The 25,119-nt window shown below is 52.3% G+C and overlaps 1 protein-coding gene and 1 pseudogene across 1 annotated transcript in view; one reads left to right on the top strand and one right to left on the bottom strand.

Annotated features, from left to right (window-relative positions):
* The window catches only part of ALDH1L1 (aldehyde dehydrogenase 1 family member L1), an 87,173-nt gene that overhangs the window by 12,093 nt on the left and 49,961 nt on the right, over positions 1-25,119 (bottom strand). The window contains exons 9-16 of the mRNA XM_066353561.1: positions 24,816-24,907; positions 19,444-19,591; positions 17,707-17,826; positions 16,400-16,527; positions 10,762-10,912; positions 8,272-8,342; positions 4,620-4,725; positions 2,844-2,931 (exon numbers count right to left, since the gene is read on the bottom strand). Coding sequence (XP_066209658.1) covers positions 2,844-2,931; positions 4,620-4,725; positions 8,272-8,342; positions 10,762-10,912; positions 16,400-16,527; positions 17,707-17,826; positions 19,444-19,591; positions 24,816-24,907 — 904 coding nt within the window. The remainder of the gene's footprint in view (positions 1-2,843; positions 2,932-4,619; positions 4,726-8,271; positions 8,343-10,761; positions 10,913-16,399; positions 16,528-17,706; positions 17,827-19,443; positions 19,592-24,815; positions 24,908-25,119) is intronic.
* Positions 3,645-3,772, top strand: LOC136383605 (U4 spliceosomal RNA; annotated as a pseudogene).

Raw genomic sequence — 25,119 nt, 5'->3', positions numbered from 1 at the left:
TCAGGGAGGCCTCTGAGGTGCTGGAGTGGGGAGACATGAGCCCCGTTATCCCTCACTCATCCACCCAGAGGCCAGAGGTCTGGGCTGCGGTTTGTGTGCTTGGTGCTGTCACGTTTTTGTTTGTTTGTTTGTTTGTTTTTAGAGAAAAAGCCCAATTATTTTATTTCCTCTTCAGGAACAGTATAATTCACCAATCATTGGCCAAATCATTCACAGAATTTTACAATTCCTGGTTTGTGACAGAGAGAGAGGGACAGATAGGGACAAACAAAGAGGAGGGAGAGAGATGAGAAGCATCAGTTCTTTGTTGCGGCTCCTTAGTTGTTCATTGATTGCTTTCTCCTATGTGCCTCGACTGGGGAGGGGGGAAGGGGGGCTACAGCAGACCGAGTAACCCCTTGCTCAAACCAGCAACCTTGGGCTCTAGCTGGTGAGCCTTGCTCAAACCAGATGAGCCCACGCTCAAGCTGGCAACCTTGTAGTTTCAAACCTGGGTCCTCGGCATCCCAGTCCAACACTCTCTATTCACTGAGCCACCGCCTGGTCAGGCGGTACTGTCACTTTTTTTTTTTTCCTGTATTTTTCTGAAGCTGGAAACAGGGAGGCAGTCAGACAGACTCCCACATGCGCCCGACCGGGATCCACCCGGCACGCCCACCAGGGGGCGATGCTCTGCCCATCTGGGGCATCGCTCTGTTGCAACCAGAGCCATTCTAGTGCCTGAGGCAGAGGCCACAGAGCCATCCCCAGCGCCCGGGCCATCCTTGCTCCAATGGAGCCTTGGCTGTGGGAGGGAAAGAGAGAGACAGAGAGAAAGGAGGGGGGGAGGGGTGGAGAAGCAGATGGGCGCCTCTCCTGTGTGCCCTGGCCGGGAATTGAACCCAGGATTTCCGCACGCCAGGCCAACGCTCTACCACTCAGCCAACCGGCCAGGGCCTGCTGTCACTTTTTAAAGGCATAATTGTATCCCTTCAACATCCATATTATGTAGATGTAGAGGCGAATAAAACCAACTCCATCTCTGTGTGCTGGATATCATTTCATTTTTAAGTTCCATACTGTGACCTTTGACCAACCTCACTGTCCTTAGTAAGTCTATCATAAGTTTCTAGAAGATGATTATCTGTGTTCCTTAAAATGTAGCCATAAATATTTTTGTTGGTAACAGCCAGAATGGCATGACAACCAGGACAAATATCAAACTATTTATCTATTATACACAATCATCTATCACAAGACCAGCAGGAGGTATGGCCCCCGGCCCTGCTGCATTCTTTGCCCCTTCATCCTGTCGGTCTTCAGTACCCTAGTTACACTACAGAAAAGGTACAGTAACAGAGGCCTGTTAGTGGAGACTAATCTGTGCAGAGCTGCTGGGCCGTCTCCTCTGCTCTGACCCAGTCTCCCCAATAAGCAAATCACCCTGTAACAGTTCTGCTGTGTTCTATGGAGTGGCCTGCGTCATCTTTCTGTCTGGAGATGCCTTCTCGCTATGGTGGCCGTTACACCTTTGCCCACCATCAGACACATGTGTTGAAGCCCTGACCCCGAGTACCTCAGACATGACTGTCCGTATTTGGAGGCTGGATTTTTAAAGAGGTAACTAAGGTAAAATGAGGTCGATAACCGATCCAACTAGGGTTATTCTCCTTAATCCTACCTGACGGGAGTCTTTACAAGAAGAGAGGACTAGATAAGACACGCAGGAACGGCCCCGTGAGGACGCAGGCAGAGAAGGCGTCTGAGAGCCCGGAGAGGAGCCTCGGGAGGCAGCAGCCCTCCTCACACTTTGACCTTGGACTCACAGCCTCCAGAACGGTACACACACATGTCTGTTGTGGAAGCCCCAGCTGGGTGGTACTTTGTGATGGCGGCCCAGACCAACGCCTCACGTGGCTGTCACCCTAACAAGGCAGACACCGAGGGCGCAGGCACCCAGACTCCCTGCCCTTCCCTGGTCTCCAGCAGAGAGCCGAGGATTGCCTGGCCTGGCTGCGGGGCGCAGGTGCCAGAGCATCACAGACTCAAGAGGCCTTCTTTGGGGACACAGCCTGGCCAAGAGAGCATCAGGCATGGAGAGACTGGGTGTACGGGGCCCGGGTATGGGGGGCCCAGGAGTGCTGAGCCGGGCGTCTGCTGCCTCGCCGGTTTGGAATGCTTGGAACCTCACTTGTCCTTAAAGCCCCATGGCCTCCCCACTTCACCCCAATCTCTACATAGACCCTGCCCCCCAATGTGGCTAATTCTTAGTCACCCCTCAGATCTTCTTTTCTTTTTTTTTTTTTCATTTTTCTGAAGCTGGAAACGGGGAGAGACAGTCAGACAGACTCCCGCATGTGCCCGACCGGGATCCACCCGGCACGCCCACCACGGGCGACGCTCTGCCCACCAGGGGGTGATGCTCTGCCCATCCTGGGCGTCGCCATGTTGCGACCAGAGCCACTCTAGCGCCTGGGGCAGAGGCCACAGAGCCATCCCCAGCGCCCGGGCCATCTTTGCTCCAATGGAGCCTTGGCTGCGGAAGGGGAAGAGAGAGACAGAGAGGAAAGCGCGGCGGAGGGGTGGAGAAGCAAATGGGCGCTTCTCCTGTGTGCCATGGCCGGAATCGAACCCGGGTCCTCCGCACGCTAGGCCGACACTCTACCGCTGAGCCAACCGGCTAGGGCCAGATCTTCTTTTCAATGAGGCTTCAGGGTCACCTCTCCCCACTCCACTGGCTCTCCACTGAGTTGCTCGCCTGCCAGGGCACATCAGGTAGCTGGCCCTGTTCTGACCAAGTGTATCTCCAGCTGCCCGGAGCCCTGGCTCCCCCAGATTCCAATGTCCCCATGTACTGCCCTTACCAGACCCTGGGATGATATTGATCACTCCCTTGGGAATGCCAGCCTTCAAGGTCAGCTCTGCAAACTTCAGGGCTGTGAGTGGGGTCACCTAAGGAGGCAGGGGAAAGACTGGGTCAGGAGAGGTCGGGAAACGGGGTTACGCCATCCTCTCCCAAGAGCCTAGCTAGCAAACAGGGAGGGGCAGCTGTGGCAGGAAGAGCCCTGGGGAAAGCCGTGTTCATGCCTCGTTATAGCTGGTACCACCAACCCAGCCAGCTTTCCCCCCAGCTCTGGCTGGGAGCCAGGAACAGGGCCCGCCAACCTGGAGTACCTTTCTAGCACCTTGTCCTGGCAGGGCTCCAGACCTCAGGCCCCAGCCAGTCCTGGGCTCCTCCCTACACGAGTCACTGATACCCTGAGCCCTTGGGGGGTACAGAGTCTGAGGACTGCCCAGCAGGGCATTATACTCAGAAGGCTGTGTACCTATTCCCTGCCCATCAGGAAAGCCAGCCTCCTTCTCTGGCTGTGGTGACGCCTTAGCTGCCCACTGCTGGGCTCTGGCAGCCCTCAGCCCAGGGAAGGCCTGGGTCTCTGGGGTCCGGCTGTGATTCTTATGATACTCCATGGCTAGAGGCAGTGCCCCGCCCTTCACCAGCCAGCAACGACCCTCTTCTGGAAGAGCAGGGAATAAATTGCGGGCCCAGGTAACGTTCCTTGTCAAGGTGATGTGCCCCACCCACCATCAGGCTTAGGGGCTGAGGGGCCAAATTTGCAGGGTGTGGGCCCTGGGAATAGGGTCTTGTGCTCCTCAGGGCGATGGCCAGCTTTGCACAGTGGCGATATGGTAGCCTATGAGGTTTATCCGAGGCGTGATTATTGCTAACTGAAAACTTTTTTAAGGGCAATGGCCTGGGGTGTGTCTTCCAGGGACAACTAACTTCCCAATGAAAAGGGGAGGTTAAGGGTCATCTCAGGGGGTTGTTGTGATACTTAAATAAGCAACTATATAAAAATTACTTTTAATTTGTTAAAATGCTCAAGGTGTGCCTAACTCTAAGCAGTATAATACCATAAATGCCAGCTATCATGTTTTTATTACGTTAATACCATAGGGGCCAAACTGCCCCAGAGAAGCTGGGGGGTGGGAGACCTCTGGGGGGCGCTGTTGAGAGCCACCTGCTGGAGCATCTCACGTCCCCAGGATGCAGGCATGGTGGGCTGTTATTGTCAATGCACCAATGAAGATGCTGTAGCCGTGGAGGAGGGGGTGTCTTCACCTGTGGGGACCTTGCTCAGACCCTCCTGAACTGCATGAGCAGCCCCTGATGCCCCACCTCTGTGTCCCCTTTATAAGGGGCTGGGGTGGCAAACGCACAAATCCTATTGTTCACCCCACTTCCGTCCAGGACTTTGGTGTCTGAAGCCAAATAGGAGACCCCGGCACCAGCTTTCCTAATAGACGACTGCTAGCTGTCTGGGAACACAGAGCCTGGCCAGGGACACCACACAGGGTTACTGCGCCCTTGAATCAAGAGTCCTGGCTCTAACTGCTCTCCGCAGCTGCATGCACAGCACAGCTATCCCGCTGCAGCCACCACGGCTGAAGGAACACAGTCTGCCTAGGGCTGGCACTGGCCCGCCTGTGCGCTGCCTCTGTCCACGGTGGGCGGGGCCCACACAGGCTGGCTCTCAACAACAGCACCCTTCCTCCCTTCAGGAGAAACAGGACCAGGCTTCTCCTCGATAGGGTGCTTCCCCGCCACCTCCGCACACCCCACAGGCCCTGTGCACACCCACCAGGGCAGGCTTGATCACCACCGTGTTCCCAGCGGCCAGGCAGGCGGCTGTCTTCCAGGACAACATCATCAGGGGGTAGTTCCAGGGGATGATAATGCCGCAGACCCTGCCACACAAGAGAAGAAGGCCCTCATCTCCACTCAGCCCAGGTCCCACAGTGGACCTGCCCGCTTCTTCCGCTCTCCCGGGCCTGCGGTCCAGTCCAAAGGTGGGCTTCCTGCTCCGGCACCACAGCCAGCTCCCATGTGCCCTTCCAGGCCCTGATGGGGAATGTATTCAGTCCGGCAAGAGCCCCTCTTCCCGGGGCACGATGGCGTGGGACACTGCACGGTTTCTGCCGGGAGCTCCGAGACCAGTCTAGAAATGCAGTTTGGTGAGGCACAGCCATGGGGGAGGTGACAGCAGGCAGGCACGGGTAAGAGCCTGGCAGTTAGCAGGGCCTAGGAGAGGGTCCAGAGTGACAGGACAGGCTGGGGGCAGGGGATGCGGGACAGGATCTAGGGTCACACAAATAGGCCAGGAGGATATGGGAGAGGGCTCTCCCATGCAGGAGAGAAACCCAGAGGCGTCCTGGAGGCCTTATCTAATAAGCTTTGGCACCTGGTGCTGCCCCACTCTCAGCCAAGGAGAAAGCCTCTGGCCGAGCTGTGTCTCTGTGAAGGGGAGGCCACCCCACAGTGCTGAGGGACCTGTTGATGACACCTGTGGTCCCAGCCAGCATGTGGCCCTGCCCGTTTCTTTCCCCTGTGGGAGCTAGTGCACGCAAAACCCCCACACTGATTATGCAATTGTGTTTTCATCATCAGGGAATGCTCCCCCAAAGCCCACTGCCTAGCTGACCCCAGGTAGTGGGGGCGGGCACAGTGGGAGCAAGGCGGGGGCAGAGCAGCACAGATGATGGATGAGGAGCCCACACCCTCCTGGGAGTGACGAGGCACACGGAGGAAAGCCATCTTCCCACATCATGTGCACCCAGCAAACCTAAAGAAAGACAGGTGGAGAGATCATCAAAGCGAGGGTTTCCAGGGAAGTGGTGAGGTCACCAGGGATAGAGAGGGCTGGGTGGTGGGGTCTCCAAAAAGGAAAAGATGTCGGAGAAATAAGTCCCACTGACGTGAGCTGAATTGTACCCTCCAAAATTCGTATGTTGAAGTCCTCCTTCCAGGACCTCAGAATGTGAGCTCATTTGAAAATAAGGTCATGGCAGCTGTCATTAGTTAAGATCAGATCTTATTGAAGAAAGGTGGATGCCTGACCCAGTATGAGTGCTGTCCTTATGAAGAGCACACCATGTGACCAGACACACGCACAGGGAGAACTCGCTCCCTGTGAACATGAAGACAGACTCAGGCAGCACCAAGACTGCCGGGGAGTCAGCAGATGCCAGGGGACAAGCCTGGAGCAGATTCTTTCTTCTGGCCATGGGAAAAACCAACCCTGACAAAGATGCCTTGATCTGGGACGCCCACCCCCCAAAATGCTAAGATGGTATGTATGTGTTGTTTGAGCCTCCCAGTTCTTCGTCATGGTGGCTCGAGCAAACCTCTGTACTTGTTAATATAGGGGACAGGCTGCAGCTCCTCGGAGTGGGAGTCTGCAGAGCAGGTCCTGGCATGGGGTCAAAGGGACATAGGACACAAGGGCAAGATGAATACAACCGTGGCCAAACTGCCACGAGAACACCCTTCCGTTAGCCACTGTGCCTCATCTGCACCTGGTGGCTTTTCATAACGGGACATCTCATGGCTCTGGTTCCCCTACACGGAGGCCTGCACCCCCGGCCACTGCCCTGCTGCACTCTCCTTCCCTGAGCGCTGCTGTGGGGTGCCTCCTGCTCGTCCCAGGGGTCTGTCCAATGTGCCTGGGTGCTGGAAGGTGACACTAAGGAGAGCCCACTGGCCCTCGGGAGGTTGTGTACATACAGTTGATGGAGGGATGCCACAGCTGTGGCCGCACTCCTAGGGTCACTGGGACACTGGCCAGGAGAGCTGGTGGATGCACTTTGGTTGGAGCCACCCCCTCCTCTGCCTGCAGACACTTTTAGAAGGCTCTGTGTGTGTCCTGGGAGTGCAGCGGCATCAGTCTGGATGACGTGTGTCGTGCAGAGAACAAAATGAGATTGCAGACTACAGAGTAAGCTAACTTGGGGCACTGGTCTTGGCAAAAAGGTCACCACACAAATGATACCTACATGACCAGGGGCCGGAGGCTGGGGGAGGGTCGGTGCAAATACACAGAAGGCAGCAGGTGCACAGAGGGCTCAGGGTTCACAAGGAGGCCTCCGTGGCAGAGCACAGTGATGGGAGGGGGTCGCGGGCACCAGGCCCCCAGCAGGCAGGCAGCCAGGGCCAGGAGTCTGCTTTTCCTTTAGGTCACTGGGAGCCATGGAAGGATGCTGAGAGAAGCAGCGAGGTGGGCTCCTTCATTTCCTAACCTTTTCTAAGCCTCAGAAGGAGCCAGACTTCCCTCTTTCTCAGCACCGTAGAGGTAATACTCTTCTTCTCCCCACAGCTGAAGCTGCTCAGAAAACCCCTGCCCTGGATCCCACATCACCTCCCGCCAATCTCAGCCCTCCCCGCGGGCTCAAGGAGAGGCCCTCCTGCATTCACAGTCCGTTCTCCCTGGCCTTTGGGCCGGCTGGTGGTGGGACAGGGCCTCTCACTGTCGCGTTGAAATCGCTGACCCTGTCCCTCGTCTTGTCTGTGCCGACTGGACACTTCTCTTTCTCCTACTGAGCACCTGTCTCCGCTCTGCCTTTTTCTCCACCAGTTCTTCTGTTCCTTGGGGGCTGTGGAGGAGTCCCTCATTTTTATGCACCTCTATTATCTCTTCAGACAAATTTTTAGGGTATACTCTCTGTTTCCCACCATGACCCTGACTGATGCAGGGTTAGTTGTGAGCATTACATAAAATTATATTTACAGGCCCTGGCCGGTTGGCTCAGCGGTAGAGCGTCGGCCTGGCGTGCGGGGGACCTGGGTTCGATTCCTGGCCAGGGTACATAGGAGAAGTGCCCATTTGCTTCTCCACACCCCCCCCCTTCCTCTCTGTCTCTCTCTTCCCCTCCCGCAGCCAAGGCTCCATTGGAGCAAAGATGGCCCGGGCGCTGGGGATGGCTCCTTGGCCTCTGCCCCAGGCGCTAGAGTGGCTCTGGTCGCGGCAAAGTGACGCCCCGGAGGGGCAGAGCATCGCCCCCTGGTGAGCAGAGCGTCGCCCCTTGTGGGTGTGCCAGGTGGATCCCGGTCGGGCGCATGCGGGAGTCTGTCTGACTGTCTCTCCTGTTTCCAGCTTCAGAAAAATACAAAAAAAAAACAAAACAAAAAACAAACAAAAAAAAAACCAGGGGAAATTGCTTGTTTTCAGGCAGTTAGAAAAATTAAAAAAAAAATTATATTTACAAAGTTGTTAAAACAGTACCTGTCACAGAACAGGTACTGTGCAAGTGAGAGCTGTTTTTATCCCAAGAGTAGGCATTTTCATCAGTTTTGAACATTGCTATATCCCCCTCCCCTGAAATGCCTGGTACATGGCAGTTGGCAAATAAATAGCTGTTGGATAAACACAGAAACAGAAGGCGGTATCAGGGCCCCACGCAGCGTGCTGTGTGGGAAGCCCCTGGCGTGTGGCCTCTCCATCCTGCGCTGAGACTCACCCGATCGGCTCCTTCCTGGTCAAGGTCAGGTTTCGGTTGGGTCTGGCGTGGTTGATGGGGATGGTGGAGCCCTGGAAGGAACATGGGGGTGTCAGAGGGAGGGAGCTCCAGTTCCTCACCCCTTTCTCTGGGCAGCTAGCGTGCCCCTGGGGCCCAGGGAAGTGTGTCCTGGTGCCCTCACTACCCAGTTGGGTAGGAGACATCAATCTCCCAGCTTATATATAATGGGGACATCTGGATTCAGATGGGAGTGGGGAGGGCAGCCCCCCTCCCTCATTGCCTGAACTCCTCAGCCCCACAGTGAAGACAGGAAGCCTAGACCTAACAGAGACACTGTGAGCTCCACGGCCACGGGTCTCCCTGGGCAAACCTCTGATGATGGCCCACTTGGTCCCCGCAACCCGGGACACCGCTAGCTACTCCTCCAGCAATGGTGCAGCGCGGAACTGTTGACCTTGGGATGGAAGACGATGCAGGTGGGCCTAGCATAACTCCAAGGGCCCTCCCTCATAAGAGCAGTGTTCTCTAATTAGTGGCAGAAGAGAGTCAAAGAGATGGGGGAATAAAGGGCCAGGGGAAGGACCAGAGCACGGTCTGCAGGAGCTGAGAGCAGTCTTGCAAGCAGTCAGCGGGCTCCCAGGCCCTCAGTCCCGCCAGCACAGGGACTGAACTCGTCCCTCAGTCCCTCAGTCCCGCCAGCACAGGGACTGAACTCGTCCCTCAGTCCCATCAGCACAGGGACTGAACTCGTCCCTCAGTCCCTCAGTCCCATCAGCACAGGGACTGAACTCGTCCCTCAGTCCCGCCAGCACAGGGACTGAACTCGTCCCTCAGTCCCTCAGTCCCGCCAGCACAGGGACTGAACTCGTCCCTCAGTCCCATCAGCACAGGGACTGAACTCGTCCCTCAGTCCCGCCAGCACAGGGACTGAACTCGTCCCTCAGTCCTGCCAGCACAGGGACTGAACTCGTCCCTCAGTCCCATCAGCACAGGGACTGAACTCGTCCCTCAGTCCCATCAGCACAGGGACTGAACTCGTCCCTCAGTCCCATCAGCACAGGGACTGAACTCGTCCCTCAGTCCCATCAGCACAGGGACTGAACCCGTCCCTCAGTCCCATCAGCACAGGGACTGAACTCGTCCCTCAGTCCCGCCAGCACAGGGACTGAACTCGTCCCTCAGTCCCATCAGCACAGGGACTGAACTCGTCCCTCAGTCCCTCAGTCCCGCCAGCACAGGGACTGAACTCGTCCCTCAGTCCCTCAGTCCCGCCAGCACAGGAACTGAACTCGTCCCTCAGTCCCTCAGTCCCATTAGCACAGGAACTGAACTCGTCCCTCAGTCCCTCAGTCCCATCAGCACAGGGACTGAACTCGTCCCTCAGTCCCATCAGCACAGGGACTGAACTCGTCCCTCAGTCCCATCAGCACAGGGACTGAACTCGTCCCTCAGTCCCATCAGCACAGGGACTGAACTCGTCCCTCAGTCCCGCCAGCACAGGGACTGAACTCATCCCTCAGTCCCATCAGCACAGGGACTGAACTCGTCCCTCAGTCCCTCAGTCCCATCAGCACAGGGACTGAACTCACCCTCAGTCCCGCCACCACAGGAACTGAACTCATCCCTCAGTCCCTCAGTCCTGCCAGCACAGGAACTGAACTCGTCCCTCAGTCCTGCCAGCACAGGAACTGAACTCATCAATACCAGAAGCAGGTTTTCCCCTAGAGCTTCAGGATAAAGCCCAGCCTGGTCGCACCTTGACATCGAGCTTGTGAGACCCTGGCATAGAACCCAGCTGAGCCCACCCGGACTTCCTCCCACCTGTAGAAACTGGAGCTAATAAATGGTGTTTTCTCGGTGCTGAGCGGTGGCAGCCTAGCTCCGTCACTGCCCACACTGCTCAGCCCCGTGGAGAGAGGAGAAGGCATGAAACCCAGAACTGACAGAGACACTGCAGGCCTCCAGGCGTGCCAGCCAGCACCCGGAGTCCTGCGCTGCCCTCGGAATTGCTCCCGGCCTGACTGAGGGAGCACTCATACAGGGGCAGGAGCCTGGGCCCCACCTGGATCTTGTCACACCAGCCAGAACCCAACGTCCTGCGCTGCCCTCGGAATTCCTCCCGGGCCTGACTGAGGGAGCACTCATACAGGGGCAGGAGCTGGGCCCCACCTGGATCTTGTCACACCAGCCAGCACCCGGAGTCCTGCGCTGCCCTCGGAATTCCTCCCGGCCTGACTGAGGGAGCACTCATACAGGGGCAGGAGCCTGGGCCCCACCTGGATCTTGTCACACCAGCCAGAACCCAACGTCCTGCGCTGCCCTCGGAATTCCTCCCGGGCCTGACTGAGGGAGCACTCATACAGGGGCAGGAGCTGGGCCCCACCTGGATCTTGTCACACCAGCCAGCACCCGGAGTCCTGCACTGCCCTCGGAATTCCTCCCGGGCCTGACTGAGTGAGCACTCATACAGGGGCAGGAGCTGGGCCCCACCTGGATCTTGTCACACCAGCCAGCAAAGTAGCGGAAGGTCTGGATGGACATGCCCACGTGGGTCTTCAGGGCCAGTGTGTAGACAGCACCTGCGTCCAGAGCCTCAATGGTGGCCAGCTCTTCCTGATGCTGCTCCATGAGATCTGCCAACCTGGGCAAGGCAGGAGTGGGGGGGAGGGAGAGGGCTCAGGCCCGGCCCAACCTGGTCGGCTTCTCCAGGGCCCCCTTCCAGGAGGCAGGCGCTGTGCCCTGCACGCTCAGAGGTGCTGCCCTCAGTCTCCCCTTCTGTGAGATAGAGAAGTGACATGTACTTCACTGGATGAGTGTGAGAATGATGCCCTAGGTCCCACCCTTCATTCCTTCCTCCCTTTTTCCTTCCTGAAATATGGATAGATTGACCATTTTATAATAATCCTCACACATGATCCTGCGGAGGAGGCTTCCTGCCTCCAACGAGGAGGTCGTCATCCCAGGAGACCCCCCTCCAGGGGAAGCCAGTCTGCCTGCCTCCAGCGAGGAGGTCATCATCCCAGGAGACCCCTCCTCTTCCTCTGGATAGCCTCCAGGAGAAGCCAGCCTGCCTGCCTCCAACGAGGAGGTCGTCATCCCAGGAGACCCCTCCTCTTCCTCTGGATAGCCTCCAGGAGAAGCCAGCCTGCCTGCCTCCAACGAGGAGGTCATCACCCCAGGAGACCCCCCTCCAGGGGGAGCCAGCCTGCCTGCCTCCAACGAGGAGGTCGTCATCCCAGGAGACCCCTCCTCTCCCTCTGGATAGCCTCCAGGGGGAGCCAGCCTGGCTTCCAGCACCAGCCAAGCCAGTGGAGTCTCCTCCTGAGGCTGGCATCTCTGGATGCGGAGAGAGGGATGATGGGGGAGAGACAAGGGGAAGCGTGGGGGAGAGACGAGGGGAAGCGTGGGGGAGAGGCGAGGGGAAGCGTGGGGGGGAGGCGAGGGGGAGCGTGGGGGGGAGGCGAGGGGGAGCGTGGGGGGGAGGCGAGGGGGAGCGTGGGGGGGAGGCGAGGGGGAGCGTGGGGGGGAGGCGAGGGGGAGCGTGGGGGGGGGAGGCGAGGGGGAGCGTGGGGGGGAGACGAGGGGGAGCGTGGGGGGGGGAGGCGAGGGGGAGCGTGGGGGGGAGGCGAGGGGGAGCGTGGGGGGGGGAGGCGAGGGGGAGCGTGGGGGGGAGACGAGGGGGAGCGTGGGGGAGAGGCGAGGGGGAGCGTGGGGGAGAGGCGAGGGGAAGCGTGGCTATAAAACCCCCCCGGAGTCCGAGCACGCGAATGTCCAGTTGTTCTTCCCTGATTCTGGCGGGTGTGCTCTTGTGCGCAGCCTAGGAGTTAGAATGGTGGCCCCTTCCTGATATAAGCGTCGTACGCGTCCAGGGGCAGGGTGGACGGGGAAAGCTGGCGACCACCTATCTAGAGCAGCCCTCAATCTTGCACATGGGGAAGCTCTAGCCCAGAGATGAGTACGGGATCAGCCTGCTGCCCTATTCCCACTCTGCTCCTTTCTGCCTGTGGCCACTGGCGAGGCCCCAACACCCAGGTCTGCTCTCGTCCTCCTGCCTGCACCTTCAGTTCACAACGCTCAGGATGCGGCCCCAACGCTGTGTCTGACCAGCCAGCCCCAGGGACCCACCTACTTCCTCCTGGGGCTGTGGTACCCTTGCCTTCCTCCTCCTGCCTCTGCACACAGGCCTCCTTCGGGTGTTCAGGTGAGTCCAGCCTCTTGCCTGGGACCTTTGGGGACCACATTGCATGCCCTGGGCCCAGACTGCGCTTCTTTCCTCCGGTGTCCGCCACCACCTTCTGCACCCATTTCAGACCCTGTGGGAAGGTGACCCTAATCCCACCCACCCCAGTGCAATCCCATCTCCTTGCACCATTGTGCTAGCATCCCTGCCTTCCTTCAGCCCTCTCCCGATGGCCCCTGCTAGTCACTCAGATGAGCATGTCAGGACTGCTGCCTCTCCCCTGAGGGCAGGGACAGCATCTAGTCACTGGGCATGTGGGCAGCATGCTATGCAAGATTGGTGAGTAAAACTATGGGCTGAATGAGGACAACAAATTAGTGGCAGAGTCACGCTGTTGCCTTAGAAATAGTGCCCAGGACACTTTCTGGGTAAATTACTTCTTGAGAAAAATTATGGACCAAATACTGAAAACACCATATTGTAGATATCAAGGACAGATGAGCCAAACGTATAAATCTGTATGACAAATGAGTCAAAGATAGCCCCCGGCTTGTTCATATTCTCACTGCAGGTTGGGACTCACTAGCCCGAAAGCCCACTGGTGCCAACTCTTACATATCTAATTATTTTTCAAAATAGTCCAAACCAGCCACTTTCAGCCATTTATAGCCATTCTACTTTGCATCCTCACAGAACCTCGCTGACAGCTGTTAGCACTGCTGAGATGGGCTGTGCAGCTATAGCCCCTACCTCCAGAGCCCTCCTGCCCAGAGACCCCCTTCTTGATGCTGAGTGACATCATCTGGACCTGACAGCTCCTTCTCCAGTCCCTGTGGACCCTCAGGAATTCCCTTGCCCCCTCCCATTCTAGGTGGAGGGTTTCCTGCTTTGGGGACTATCCCACTGACAGCCCAATAAAGCCTATTGTGAATTGCTGCCTCTTGTGGTCATTATTTTCTCATTGATCAGTCCCAGCTCCCTCTAACCCCTGCACTCCTAAACCATGACATTTCATAAATCCGATACCCAGGGCACACTTACTAAAGGAACCGTGACCTGAGCACACTGGTTGGCACTTTTCTACTGCCATGAAGAACGTCACTTGAGACCAGTTGTGTTCACTGTACATGAGTCATTAACAAACCAAAAAGATATTAGTTGTCCAATACTGGTAGTTTTTCTCAGAGGTAAGGTAGGCAACACTTTTGAACTACAGATAGTAGTTTTCCAGGAGATTAATATGATATTATGAAGTTTATATTTGTTACAACCATCTAGTGATCAATGAGTAATAATGAATATTTAGCATCTCATTACACATTATATGGTTGAGACAGTTACACATATGTTATATCAAATGTATGTGTATGTATATATATAATACATTACACAGTCTGACGAGGTAGTGGCGCAGTGGATAGAATGTTGAACTGGGACACAGAGTACCCAGGTTCAAAACCCTGAGGTCACCAGTTTGAGTGCAGGCTCATCTGGCTTGAGCACAGGCTCACCAGCCTGAGCGTGGGGCTACTGGTTTGAGCCCAAAGGCCACTGGCTTGAAGCCCAAGGTCACTGACTTAAGCCCAAGATCACTGGTGTGAGCAAGGGGTCACTCACTCTGCTGTACCCCCAGCCCCAGTCAAGGCACATAAGAGAAAGCAATCAGTAAACAACTAAGGCGGTACAACAAAGAATTGATGCTTCTCATCTCTCTCAGTTCCTGTCTGTCTGCCCCTATCTGTCCCTCTCTCTGTCTATCTGTCTCTGTCACACACACACAAAAAAATATGTTACACAAAGGATCAAACATGAACCTGACCATCAAGACACTTGGCTTCTAAACCAGTATCAGCTGGTGTGTAATTTTTTATAAAATTGTAATTTATTTAAGGCTCAACTTACCTGTAAAAAGAGAGTCTTGCACTAGATCGATTCTAAGATTGTGATTCTCTGAAATTCTATGACCTCGATAAACTTGAAGTCTACCTGAGGACATGCAGCACACCCGCAGGAAAATAGATAAAAGTAACTTAACAACTAACACCATAAAAGAAAAACTTTGAAAAAAAACAGGTTCTGGTGCAGTTAATTGGGAAGGCCAACATCACACTACTAATAAGCAGAAGGAATATTTTGTTTTGTTTCTCTTATTTATAAAATAACTCATTATCAAGAATGCCAGTACCGCATTTCCAGTTGCCTTCATATTATGATCATTCCAAATTATACCTCTTTTTTGTGATGCCTTAAAACCTTTCCCAAATTCCTAGGTTATATGAATTCTATAGCCACCACCAGACCCTTGGAGGTGAACCTGAACACAGACATCTCCGTTAGAGCTTTGTGGTCCCACTCTGAAAGCTAGGTATGGCCGACTTCCCAGATTCCCAGGGAGGTTCTATCTTGTCTCCTTGGGATTTTGGGCAGCTGGCTAGTGACTTTTTCTAACCCTCCCACCTGGATCTTCTTCCAAGTTTCTCCCACAACTGCATTTTGTTTTATTCCTACAATACATTCTATATCCCATAATACCCATGGGGGTCCTACCTCCCTCGTTGAACCCAAGTTGCTCTGTAACCATTTCTCTGGGAAATCCCAGGGCAGCCATGGGCACAAATGGGCACACCACCTCCCTGGTGACTTGCAGGCTGCACGGGGGAGGGTTCAAGCCACTAGGAGTTCAACGACCTTGAGATGTCTGTCTACTCAGTTGGAGTCTCCACTTCGGCTGTGCGTGGCACCACCTCCTCACTAGCTTTGAGGTTACTGCATGGGCCACCAAGTGGTGGAAGAGCACCTTGAGGGAAGGACACTTTCTTCTGGGCCGGTGCCATCTGCCACAAGGTCCCTATTCCAGGCCCAGTGACTGGCCACCACCAGCCTCGGCATTCACGCTTCATAGCTCTGACTGATCTCAGGGACTCTAGGTCACTGGTCAAGTGCTTTCTAAAACTTAGGGGTTTTTCAAGAGGTCTTGAAACTAAGGTTAAGGCACTCTGGTGTGCCCAACCTCCATAGCCCTCGCCTCTCCCAGACCCCACCATCTCTGTTCCATTTTGTAAACCAGGCAGACCCCTCTCTCTGCTCTCCTGTTGCGGGGGCTGCCGTGGCATTCCTGACCTCTGGAGTAGAAACAAGAGACCTTCTGACTGCACGGCCAGTGTGGGGCCTCTCCTGGCCAATGGCAAGCACGCTCGGACTGCATCATCATCAGTCTCCATGCCTGGGCTTCCCCAGACCTGCAGCACCAAAGCCAGCTTCCTAAAACAAGCTCATCAGGATTTTGGATACCGCTCAGTTCATCTGTCCAGCATCCTCCTTTCTGTTGGAAACATCACCCCAGTTCTGTGGGGGTGACTTCTCCACTGCACTGGGACCACCTAGTTCTAAGGGGGCAGTTCCTCTCTTCTGACCCTCACTTCAACCTTGTGGTCACAAGCCAGAGCATCTCCAATTCCTTCCCCAAGACTTCTGATTGCAACTAAGGAGAGGGAGCCATTTACACCCTGACTTAAAAAACAAACAAACAAAAAAGGAAAATGGAAAATGTGAGGCTAAGCCGCATCCCTGCCTTCGCCAGCACCTGTGCACAGGAGCCCCATCCCGCCTGCAGCCTGGGCCCGTCCAGGTGAGCACCCTGTCTGTCCGCTCTGCCCAGACCGGCTGTTAGCTTTGCCAGTCTGTGGCTCCCATCTGAGGCACTTCCTCACTTCTGCACCTCCTCATCTTTGTTCACAGTCTCTTCTACCTGGGGCGCCTTTCCCCAAACGCTACTTTTAACCTCCCTCTTGCCTCTCAAGTCACTTCCTTTAAGCAGCAGCCTTTTATGAGCTTCAGGCTTCCGTGACCTGTCTAGGACCCCCACTCCCCTTGACAGGACCTGAGCATCCATCCTTAACTCGAGCTGATGGTGGTGGTGGCTGATGGGTAGGTGTGTGGCTCTCTCACCTGTACAGGAGCTGGCCCCGGTCCCGTGCGCTGATCTTTCCCCATTGTCCATTCTCAAAGGCATCTTTTGCAGCAGCCACTGCCTTGTCAACATCACTGGCCTGGGCCAGGGAAACCTGGCAGATAACCTGCGGAGGAGCAGAGCTCTGAAGCCCTCCGTGGGCTCGGTGGGCACAGACACAGAAACTGCCTGTGCTGGGACTACCTGGGTGCACGCAGAGAAGAAGGTCTGCCGATGGCAGGGCACTGGGAGGGCGCAGTGAGGGTAAGATGGGCTGGGGGAAGGGTTGTTTGTGTTTCTACATACCGGGGAGCTTCTCTTCACTTTCCCGCAGAGCCCACACAGGGCCACAGACTTGGGCTGCAGGCTAAGCCTGAGCATTTTCAAACCAAGAGTATAGACCCACTCACTTAATGAGTCTCAAGCAGAAGGTCTACTTCTTAAGTGGAATAGGCTGGACATTGGAGGTGGCTAGACTGCCCCTCTTTGCATTGCATTCCCTCCAGCACAGGCGTGGGGGCAGGTGGAAGTGAGGGGCAGGAGGGGTGAGGCCAGCGCTTCCTCGCTCGTCACTACAGCTAGCGCCCACTGGGCAGCCCTGTCCACACAGCCTGTGCCTCAAGATGCCCGAAAGAGGCTTTGAGGCCATAACAGCACTCAGCGTGCCTGCTCGAGGGCACTGTACCCTTTGTCTGTGTCCCCACATCTTGTCCATCTCTTTGTGAAGCCCTTTCTTTAAACTTCGCTCACACGAGCCACTCTGAGTGTGCCATCTGTTTTCTGCAGGGACTACAGCAATGCTATAGGCTGGGACAGGCTGTATGCCTGTGAGAGTAAGTGTTGCTTCTGGTACGTACGTGTGTGGGGATGCCTGTGTGCATAGGTCATGCTGCGAGAGCACCAGAGTCAAGAATCCTAACAAGCACAAGATTCAAGGAAGAATTTCCCAATATTAGAATTTCCCAAATTCGAGAAAGCGGGGCCACGATGGGATAACAGTTGAAGTGTGGAGGGGAGGGAAGGATCTCCTCGCCGTCTTTGGGAGGGTTGAGCTCTACTCCCAGTCTCTGAAGCAGGCTCAAGACCCGCTTTAGAGTCAGAGTCCTGCTTCCCCTGCTCTGCCCCTCCCACCCTCAATGCCATTTCTGTAAGGAGGACTGGAGACTCACTGCACCCCTTTTGTGTCCAAGGGGAGGCTCCCTAGGCAGGACTCCGAGAGGTTAGATAGGGGCGTAGACGGGAGAGGACGCCACGGACGGGGCGTGGCGGGAAGTAGAGAAGAAGCAGGTGCCGGGGCTGCACTCACACTTCCATCTGTTGGGTTGATGGTCTCGAAGGTCTTGCCACCCTCGGCATCCACAAATGTGCCCCCAATAAAGAGTTGGTGGGGCATTTGAAGGGTCCGCTTGTTCACTGTCATCTCCACCTGGGAAGGAAGGTTTCACAGGCTTTAGCCGTAGCACGGATTCTTCACAAGCGGCCATCAATGACTGGCACAAACCCCCATGGAGACATAGGAAACACTCAGGTAGAGAAACACTGGCGCGTGCATACCTGTGCACTCACTCACACCCAGAGGACCTCTTATGTGGAAGGTCTGAGAACCTGACTGGTAAGAAGAAAGGAAGAGCATAGATTCTGAGGCCAGACTGCCTGGGTTGAAATCCCACCCTTGGTTCTTACCCGCTGTGGCCTCAGGCATAGAAAGTAGGTGGACAGGCCCTTGTCCCAGACATGATATCCGCCTCACCACTCACTTTCTTACTGAGTGTCGGAGCCTTTGGGATGCTAACCCCGTCCTGAAACGTGGTCACCAGTCATTTGCCCATGAACCCAATGCCAACCTGAGGGCCATTCTGACCATCTGTACTTTTTTCATCAGCTTTTGTTTTAAACTACCAGCCAAACAAATTACTGCAAAGCTAATTACTATGACAGTTTGTGGCTTACCAAGGTAACCTGGGGATAATTTTCAAGAGTTTCTTTACGAAACAGATTTGCAATTATTTCCTCACTCCTCCATAACACAAGCCGATTATAGAAACATTTGTTTTCCTTATTGAGACAACATTCCCAATTCCTTTCCCTCTTGCTTTCTTTTCTCTTCTGGTATTTAAACAAAAGTAATTTAGCCCTGGCTGGTTGGCTCAGTGGTAGAGCGTCGGCCTGGCATGCAGCAGTCTTGGGTTCGATTCCCGGCCAGGGCACACAGGAGAAGCGCCCATCTGCTTCTCCACCCCTCCCCCTCTCCTTCCTCTCTGTCTCTCTCTTCCCCTCCCGCAGCCAAGGCTCCATTGGAGCAAAGTTGGCCCGGGCGTTGAGGATGGCTCTATGGCCTCTGCCCTAGGCGCTAGAATGGCTCTGGTTGCAACAGAGCGACGCCCCCTGATGGGCAGGGCATCGCCCCCTGGTGGGCATGCCGGGTGGATCCTGGTCGGGCGCATGCGGGAGTCTGTCTGGCTGCATCCTTGTTTCCAACTTCAGAAAAATACAAATAAATAAATATATAAAATTTAAAAAATAAACAAAAGTAATCTAATGCAAAGAACTAGTTACACAAGTTACGGAAGAGCTGAGAAGCCATGAGTCAACCCAGAGATCAGCAGCAGAGACAAATGGAGGAGATGGCTATACTGGAACTAGAGGCTAGGGCCACTCAGGGGCAGCAGAGTTAAGGCAGGGTGATCTGACAGGGGCTGGAAGCACTGGAGAGATGTAGCTGGAAACCCCCCCAAAGGAGAAAGGTGGAGAGGAGTACCCTGTAAGGGGCCTCATAATATCCTGGTCTCATGTCTTGGGACATGACTTGTCCCATCTACTGAGCCTTAGACAGCAGTTTTTCTCTGGTGAGTTTTCCCCACTGCCCTTGCGTCCTTAGGCTGCCCAGAGCTGCCAGGGAGAGCTTACGACTCGGAACAGTGGGCTTTTGGAAGTCCTGCCTTTCTGTAAATCCAGGTTCCCCTCACGAGTCATTTGGATCCATAGCTGCGGATGCCTGAGGGGTCTACAGGGTCCTGCTCACGGGGAGGAGCCCCGAACTCACGTAGTCAATGACGCACTGGCTCTCTTGGTCATCCCCTCGCAGCTTTCTCACTAACAGCTGGATGAAGTCCTTAAAGGCGGTCGCCATGTAGATGTCTTCATTTTCTAATTCTATACCGTCACACAGCTCTTTCACTTCTTCCACCAGTCTGAAGAAAATAATAGTTCAAAAAGTGAGAGCATGGAAAGAGGCATAGCAGGCCTGATTATTTTGGCAGCAGGGGTGGTGTGGCCAACACATTATCCAGAAGACATTTTCATCTCAGCATCCAAAACTAGTATAGAATTGAGGTTAATATCCTAGTCCAGCCCTGGCCAGTTGGCTCAGTGGTAGAGCGTTGGCCTGGCGTGCAGAAGTCCTGGGTTCAATTCCCAGCCAGGGCACACAGGAGAAGCACCCATCTGCTTCTCCACCCCTCCCCCTCTCCTTCCTCTCTGTCTCTCTCTCTTCCCCTCCCGCAGCCAAGGCTCCATTGGAGCAAAGATGGCCCGGGTGCTGGGGATGGCTCCTTGGCCTCTGCCCCAGGCACTAGAGTGGCTCTGGTTGTAACAGAGCGACGCCCCGGAGGGGCAGAGCATCGCCCCCTGGTGGGCAGAGCGTCGCCCCCTGGTGGGCGTGCCGGGTGGATCCCGGTTGGGCGCATGCGGGAGTCTGTCTGACTGTCTCTCCCCATTTCCAGCTTCAGAAAAATACCAAAAAAAAAAAAAAAAGGATCCTAGTCCATGGACTCAGAAGGCCCTGGTTTTAAGTTCTGGCTCCATCATTTATTAATTTTTGACCTTGGACAAATGACAAACTCTTCTGAGTCTTAGTTTCTTTACCTGTAATATGGGAGTAATAATAGCTCTTCTACTATATATTTTGTGATGAGTAAATGAGATAATCTAACCATCAATAATAATTAATAGAAGATTAATAATAATAATCTCAAAAGACCTTGTTAAAAGTGAAAAAAAAAACAAGTCACAGATTGGGAGAAATTATTTTCAAATCATATATCTGATTAAAGACTTTTTTAGGATTTTTATTTATTTTTATTAAATTTAATGGGGTGACGTTGGTTAATAGGATCATTTAGGTAGTAGGTATCTGTCTCCATGGTACATGATCTGTCTATTGTGTTGTGTGCCCACCACTCAAAGTCACACTATCTTCTATCACTGTATATTTGGTCTACTTTACACCCTGCTGTCCCCTCCCCCTTCTTCTGGTAAACACCATCCTATTGTCTATGTCTATGAATCTCATTTTTATATCCCATTTATGAATGAAATCATATAGTTCTTATCTTTTTCCTTTTAAAAAAATTTTTTTAAAAGAGAGAAGCAAGGACAGAGAGACAGAAACATTCAGCTGTTGCTGTATGTGTCCTGATCAGGGATTGAACTGGCAGCCTCTGTGCTTTGGGACGATGCTCCAACCAACCAAACTATCTGACCAGAGCTTGCTTGCTTTATTTATTTATTTATTTATTTATTTATTTATTTATTTCTCTCTCTCTCTCTCTCTCTCTCTTTCTCTTTCCTTTCTTTTCCTCTAAGATAAGATACAAGACAAAGATGCCTAACTGCACCACTATTATTCAACATCATAATGGAAGTCCTAGCCATGGCAATCAAAAAAGAAAAAGAAATAAAAGACATACAAATTGTAAAGGAGAGAGTAACATTGTCATTATTTGCAGATGACATAATACAATGTATAAAAACTTCTAAAGACCCCACCAAAAACTATTAGAACTAATAAATGAATTCAGGAAAGTTGCAGGACATAAAATTAATACACAGAAATACATTGTGCATCTATACATTAATAAATGATCAGAAGAAGAAATGAAAACAATCCCATTTACACTATCATAAAAATAGTAAAATACCTAGGTAAATTTAATCAAGGAAATAAAAGACCTGTACTCTGAAACTCTATAAGACATTGAAGAAAGAAACTGAAAAGGGCACAAATAAATAGAAGCATACATTGTGCTCATGTACTGGAAGGAATAATATTATTAAAATGTTCACTGCCAAAGAAGTCTACAGTTTCAATGCAATACCTATTAAAATACAAATGGCACTCTTCTCAGAAGTAGAAAAATTATAATCCTAAATTTATATGAAATCAAAAACGATCCCAAATAGCCAAAGCACTCTTTAGGAAAAAAAAACAACAAAGTTGGAGATACCATCCATGTCTTGTGAATTGAAATTATACTACAAAGCTGTAATAATCAAAACAGTATGATACTGACACAAGAATGGACAAAAAAATGAATGGAACAGAAAAGAGAGCCTGGAAATAAATTCTCACTTATGTGATTAATTAATCAAAGATGACACAAACAGATAATAGAAAATTACAGTCTTTTTAATAACTGGTGTTGGGATAATTGAACCACCCCATGCTGGACCACTCTCTTACACCATTTACAAAAATAAACTCAAAACGAATAAACTGATGTTTCCAGAGGGCAGAGGGACTGGAGATGGGTGAAAAAGATAGAGGGAAATTAGAGGTACAAACTTTCAGTCATACAATAAGTAAGCCTTGAAGATTTAGTATACAGCTTAGGGAATATATACAATACTATTGTAACAATTTTTCATAGTAACAGTTACTAGATGTAGTGTGGTAATCACATCATAAAGTATATAAGTGTTGACTTGCTATGTTGTACACCTAAAACTAAGATACTACATTCCCCATATATAAGATGCACTGTTTTTCAAAAAATTTGGAGTCTAAAAACTGGATGCCTCTTATACAGTGGTTATGGCATTTCAAATGCCATAGATGGAACTGAGGATGAGACAATATATGAAAACAATGATTCATCATCAGTTAGAGATGAGGACAAGCTAGTAGATAGAAGTTTTGACAGTGATGAGGAGTTGTATGAATTTTACGATGAATAAAACTTAAGTTCAATAACTTTATGAAATTTTTTTTTTCAAATTTTGGGCCCCAAAATTAAGGTGCGTCTTATACACAGGAGTGTCTTCTACATGGGGAAATACAGTAATATTGTATGCAAACTATACCTCAATAAAAATTAAGAAAATAAATAAAATAGTGAATTACAAAATAATAGAGAAAATCAGTGAAAACAAAACTGGTACCTTGAAAATATTAATAAAACTGACAAACTTTTAGCTGACTCACCAGGGGAGAAAAAAAAAAAAAAGAAAGCTCCAATTATTAGAAGTATAAATGAAAAAGGAGAGATTATACTAATTTTACAGAAATGAAAAGAAAAAAATCATAAAAGAATACTATAGTGAATTATATGACAACAAATTTGATAACCTAGATGAAATGAACAAATTAGTAGAAGCATATAATTTACCAAAACTGACTCATTGAGAAATAGAAAATCTGTATAAACCAATGACCAATAAAAAGATTAAATCAGCAATAAAACTATTCCAACTAATGAAAACCCAGGACCAGGTGGTTTTCCTGATGAATTTTACCAAACATTTAAAAAGAATTAATGCCAACTCTTCTCAAACTCTTCCAAAAAATTAAAAAGTAGGGAACATTCCCAAAGTCATTTCACAAGGCAAGCATTACCCTAATACCTAAGTCAAATAAGAATTTGGTGCAAGAAACGAGAAAAGAAAACTACAGGCCCATATATCTGATGAAAACTGGGTTTACAGTTGTTCATATGAAAAATAATACAGTTGTTAATAAATAATAATACAAGAATAATATCTGTGTTTTGTGTACTCACATCTGTAAACCTACTTTTTTGTCCCACCCTCTAGATGCAAAAATTAGAAAAGAGAACATTTGCCCCCAAATGAAGCAACAGATAGTGAGAAGGTAAAAACCATAATTTGAGCCTTTGGAGTAGTCAGCTGTGGATAAGACTTTTGGACTTTTTTTTTTTTTTTTTTTTGCTTAAACCAGACTGAATTAAGTTACTATTGATTATAAGCAAAATACATTCCACATCCTTCTCTCTATACACTGTAAAATGGCAAGCAGGAAATCCATAGGAAGTTGAAGAACAGGTAAACGAATCTATGGTGCTAGATTGTCCATTAGCTGTGAAGCCACTGATTGGAAGAGAGTAGGAGGGAACCCCCTGGGGTGAGGTTGGTGTCTATCTTGATTAAGATACAACTGGTGCTATATATTTCTTATATTACATATGCTATAGCTTCTGTGGCTTACAGAAGTTTAACCAAAGCTTACCAAACTGTTGTCTTAAGATCTGCGCATTTCACTGTACATAAAGTTATAACTCAATTTTTAAAATATTGCAAACCTGATTCCCCTGCCCCCAGCACACACCTGATGCGGACACCTGTGACGTTAGATTCATCTGCTGAGGCCTTACCAGCCTGTCTCCCTGTCTCCACCCCTGCACCTCGGCTTTCACTGGGGGGTGCTGGGGCTTGCGGCAGTTTTAAACCAGAGCCGCAAGTTAGCTGACACCTTCCCACTGAGGATGGGTCTAAGCCCCCTGCCCCTGCCCTGAGTCTGGATGGGCTGCTGACTGCTGAGGCCAATCAGAGCAGTGGCCGTGAGGAGAAGAGACGTTCCTGCTGGGTGATGGAAGGTGCTGCTGCACCTGCCCTGTGTTCTGGCACTCTTGTCCCAGCACCGTGAGCCCCTACCGAGAAGAGTTCATGTCCCCAAGCCGCCACATGCAGGTGCCTGGTCAAGAGCCGGCCGAGCAGTGGCCAGCCCTCGCAGGCCAGGTGCCAAGCATGGCGGTGAGAAGCTGGCTAGCAGCGGTGTACCGCCCCTCAGCTGTTCCCGCAGTGCTCAGCCCCCTGACCTGCAGCCGTTCAAGGTGGACTGCCAGGCAGGGCTGCACTCATCTGGATCACTGACCTGCACAGTCATGAGCACAGCAGAGGGTGGCAGCCTCTTGCCATTCAGTTTTTTTTTGTTTGTTTGTTTTTGTATTTTTCTGAAGCTGGGAACGGGGAGAGACAGTCAGACAGACTCCCGCATGCGCCCGACCGGGATCCACCCGGCACGCCCACCAGGGGCGACGCTCTGCCCACCAGGGGGCGATGCACTGCCCCTCCGGGGCTTCGCTCTGCCGCGACCAGAGCCACTCTAGCGCCTGGGGCAGAGGCCAAGGAGCCATCCCCAGCGCCCGGGCCATCTTTGCTCCAATGGAGCCTTGGCTGCGGGAGGAGAAGAGAGAGACAGAGAGGAAGGAGGGAGGGGGTGGAGAAGCAAATGGGCGCCTCTCCTTTGTGCCCTGGCCGGGAAACAACCCCGGGTCCCCCGCACGCCAGGTCGACGCTCTACCACTGAGCCAACCGGCCAGGGCCTTGCCATTCAGTTTTGTTTGATGAGTGACCTGGACTCAGACACCTGAGATGGGACCTCTCCACTCCTGGTCTTACCTCACCACATCCACTGACGCGGCCCCCGACTTAAAGAAATCAGTGGAGTCTTCCACCTCCGGGACGTTGGGGAGAATCCTCTTCCAGACACTCTGAAAAACAGGCATGGTGAGGACACTGCTCCCAGGGAGCAGGAGGAGGTGTCGCCGGGTGAGAGCAGCTCCTGGCTTGCGCATGGATGGCCTGGGGTGAGGAATGGCTCCCATCCTTCTCAAAGGGCAGCTACTTCCAGGAGCCTGAAGATCCTGGACTGACCACCTCCTGGGGTAGGAGGGGCTGTCACAGCCCAAGCCACTTGGCTGCT

The sequence above is a fragment of the Saccopteryx leptura genome, chromosome 11 (genome assembly GCF_036850995.1).
Source record: "Saccopteryx leptura isolate mSacLep1 chromosome 11, mSacLep1_pri_phased_curated, whole genome shotgun sequence".
In the NCBI taxonomy this organism is placed as follows: Eukaryota; Metazoa; Chordata; class Mammalia; order Chiroptera; family Emballonuridae; genus Saccopteryx; species Saccopteryx leptura.
Note: the sequence above shows the minus strand (reverse complement) of the source record. Positions and strands in the feature narration are given on the sequence as shown.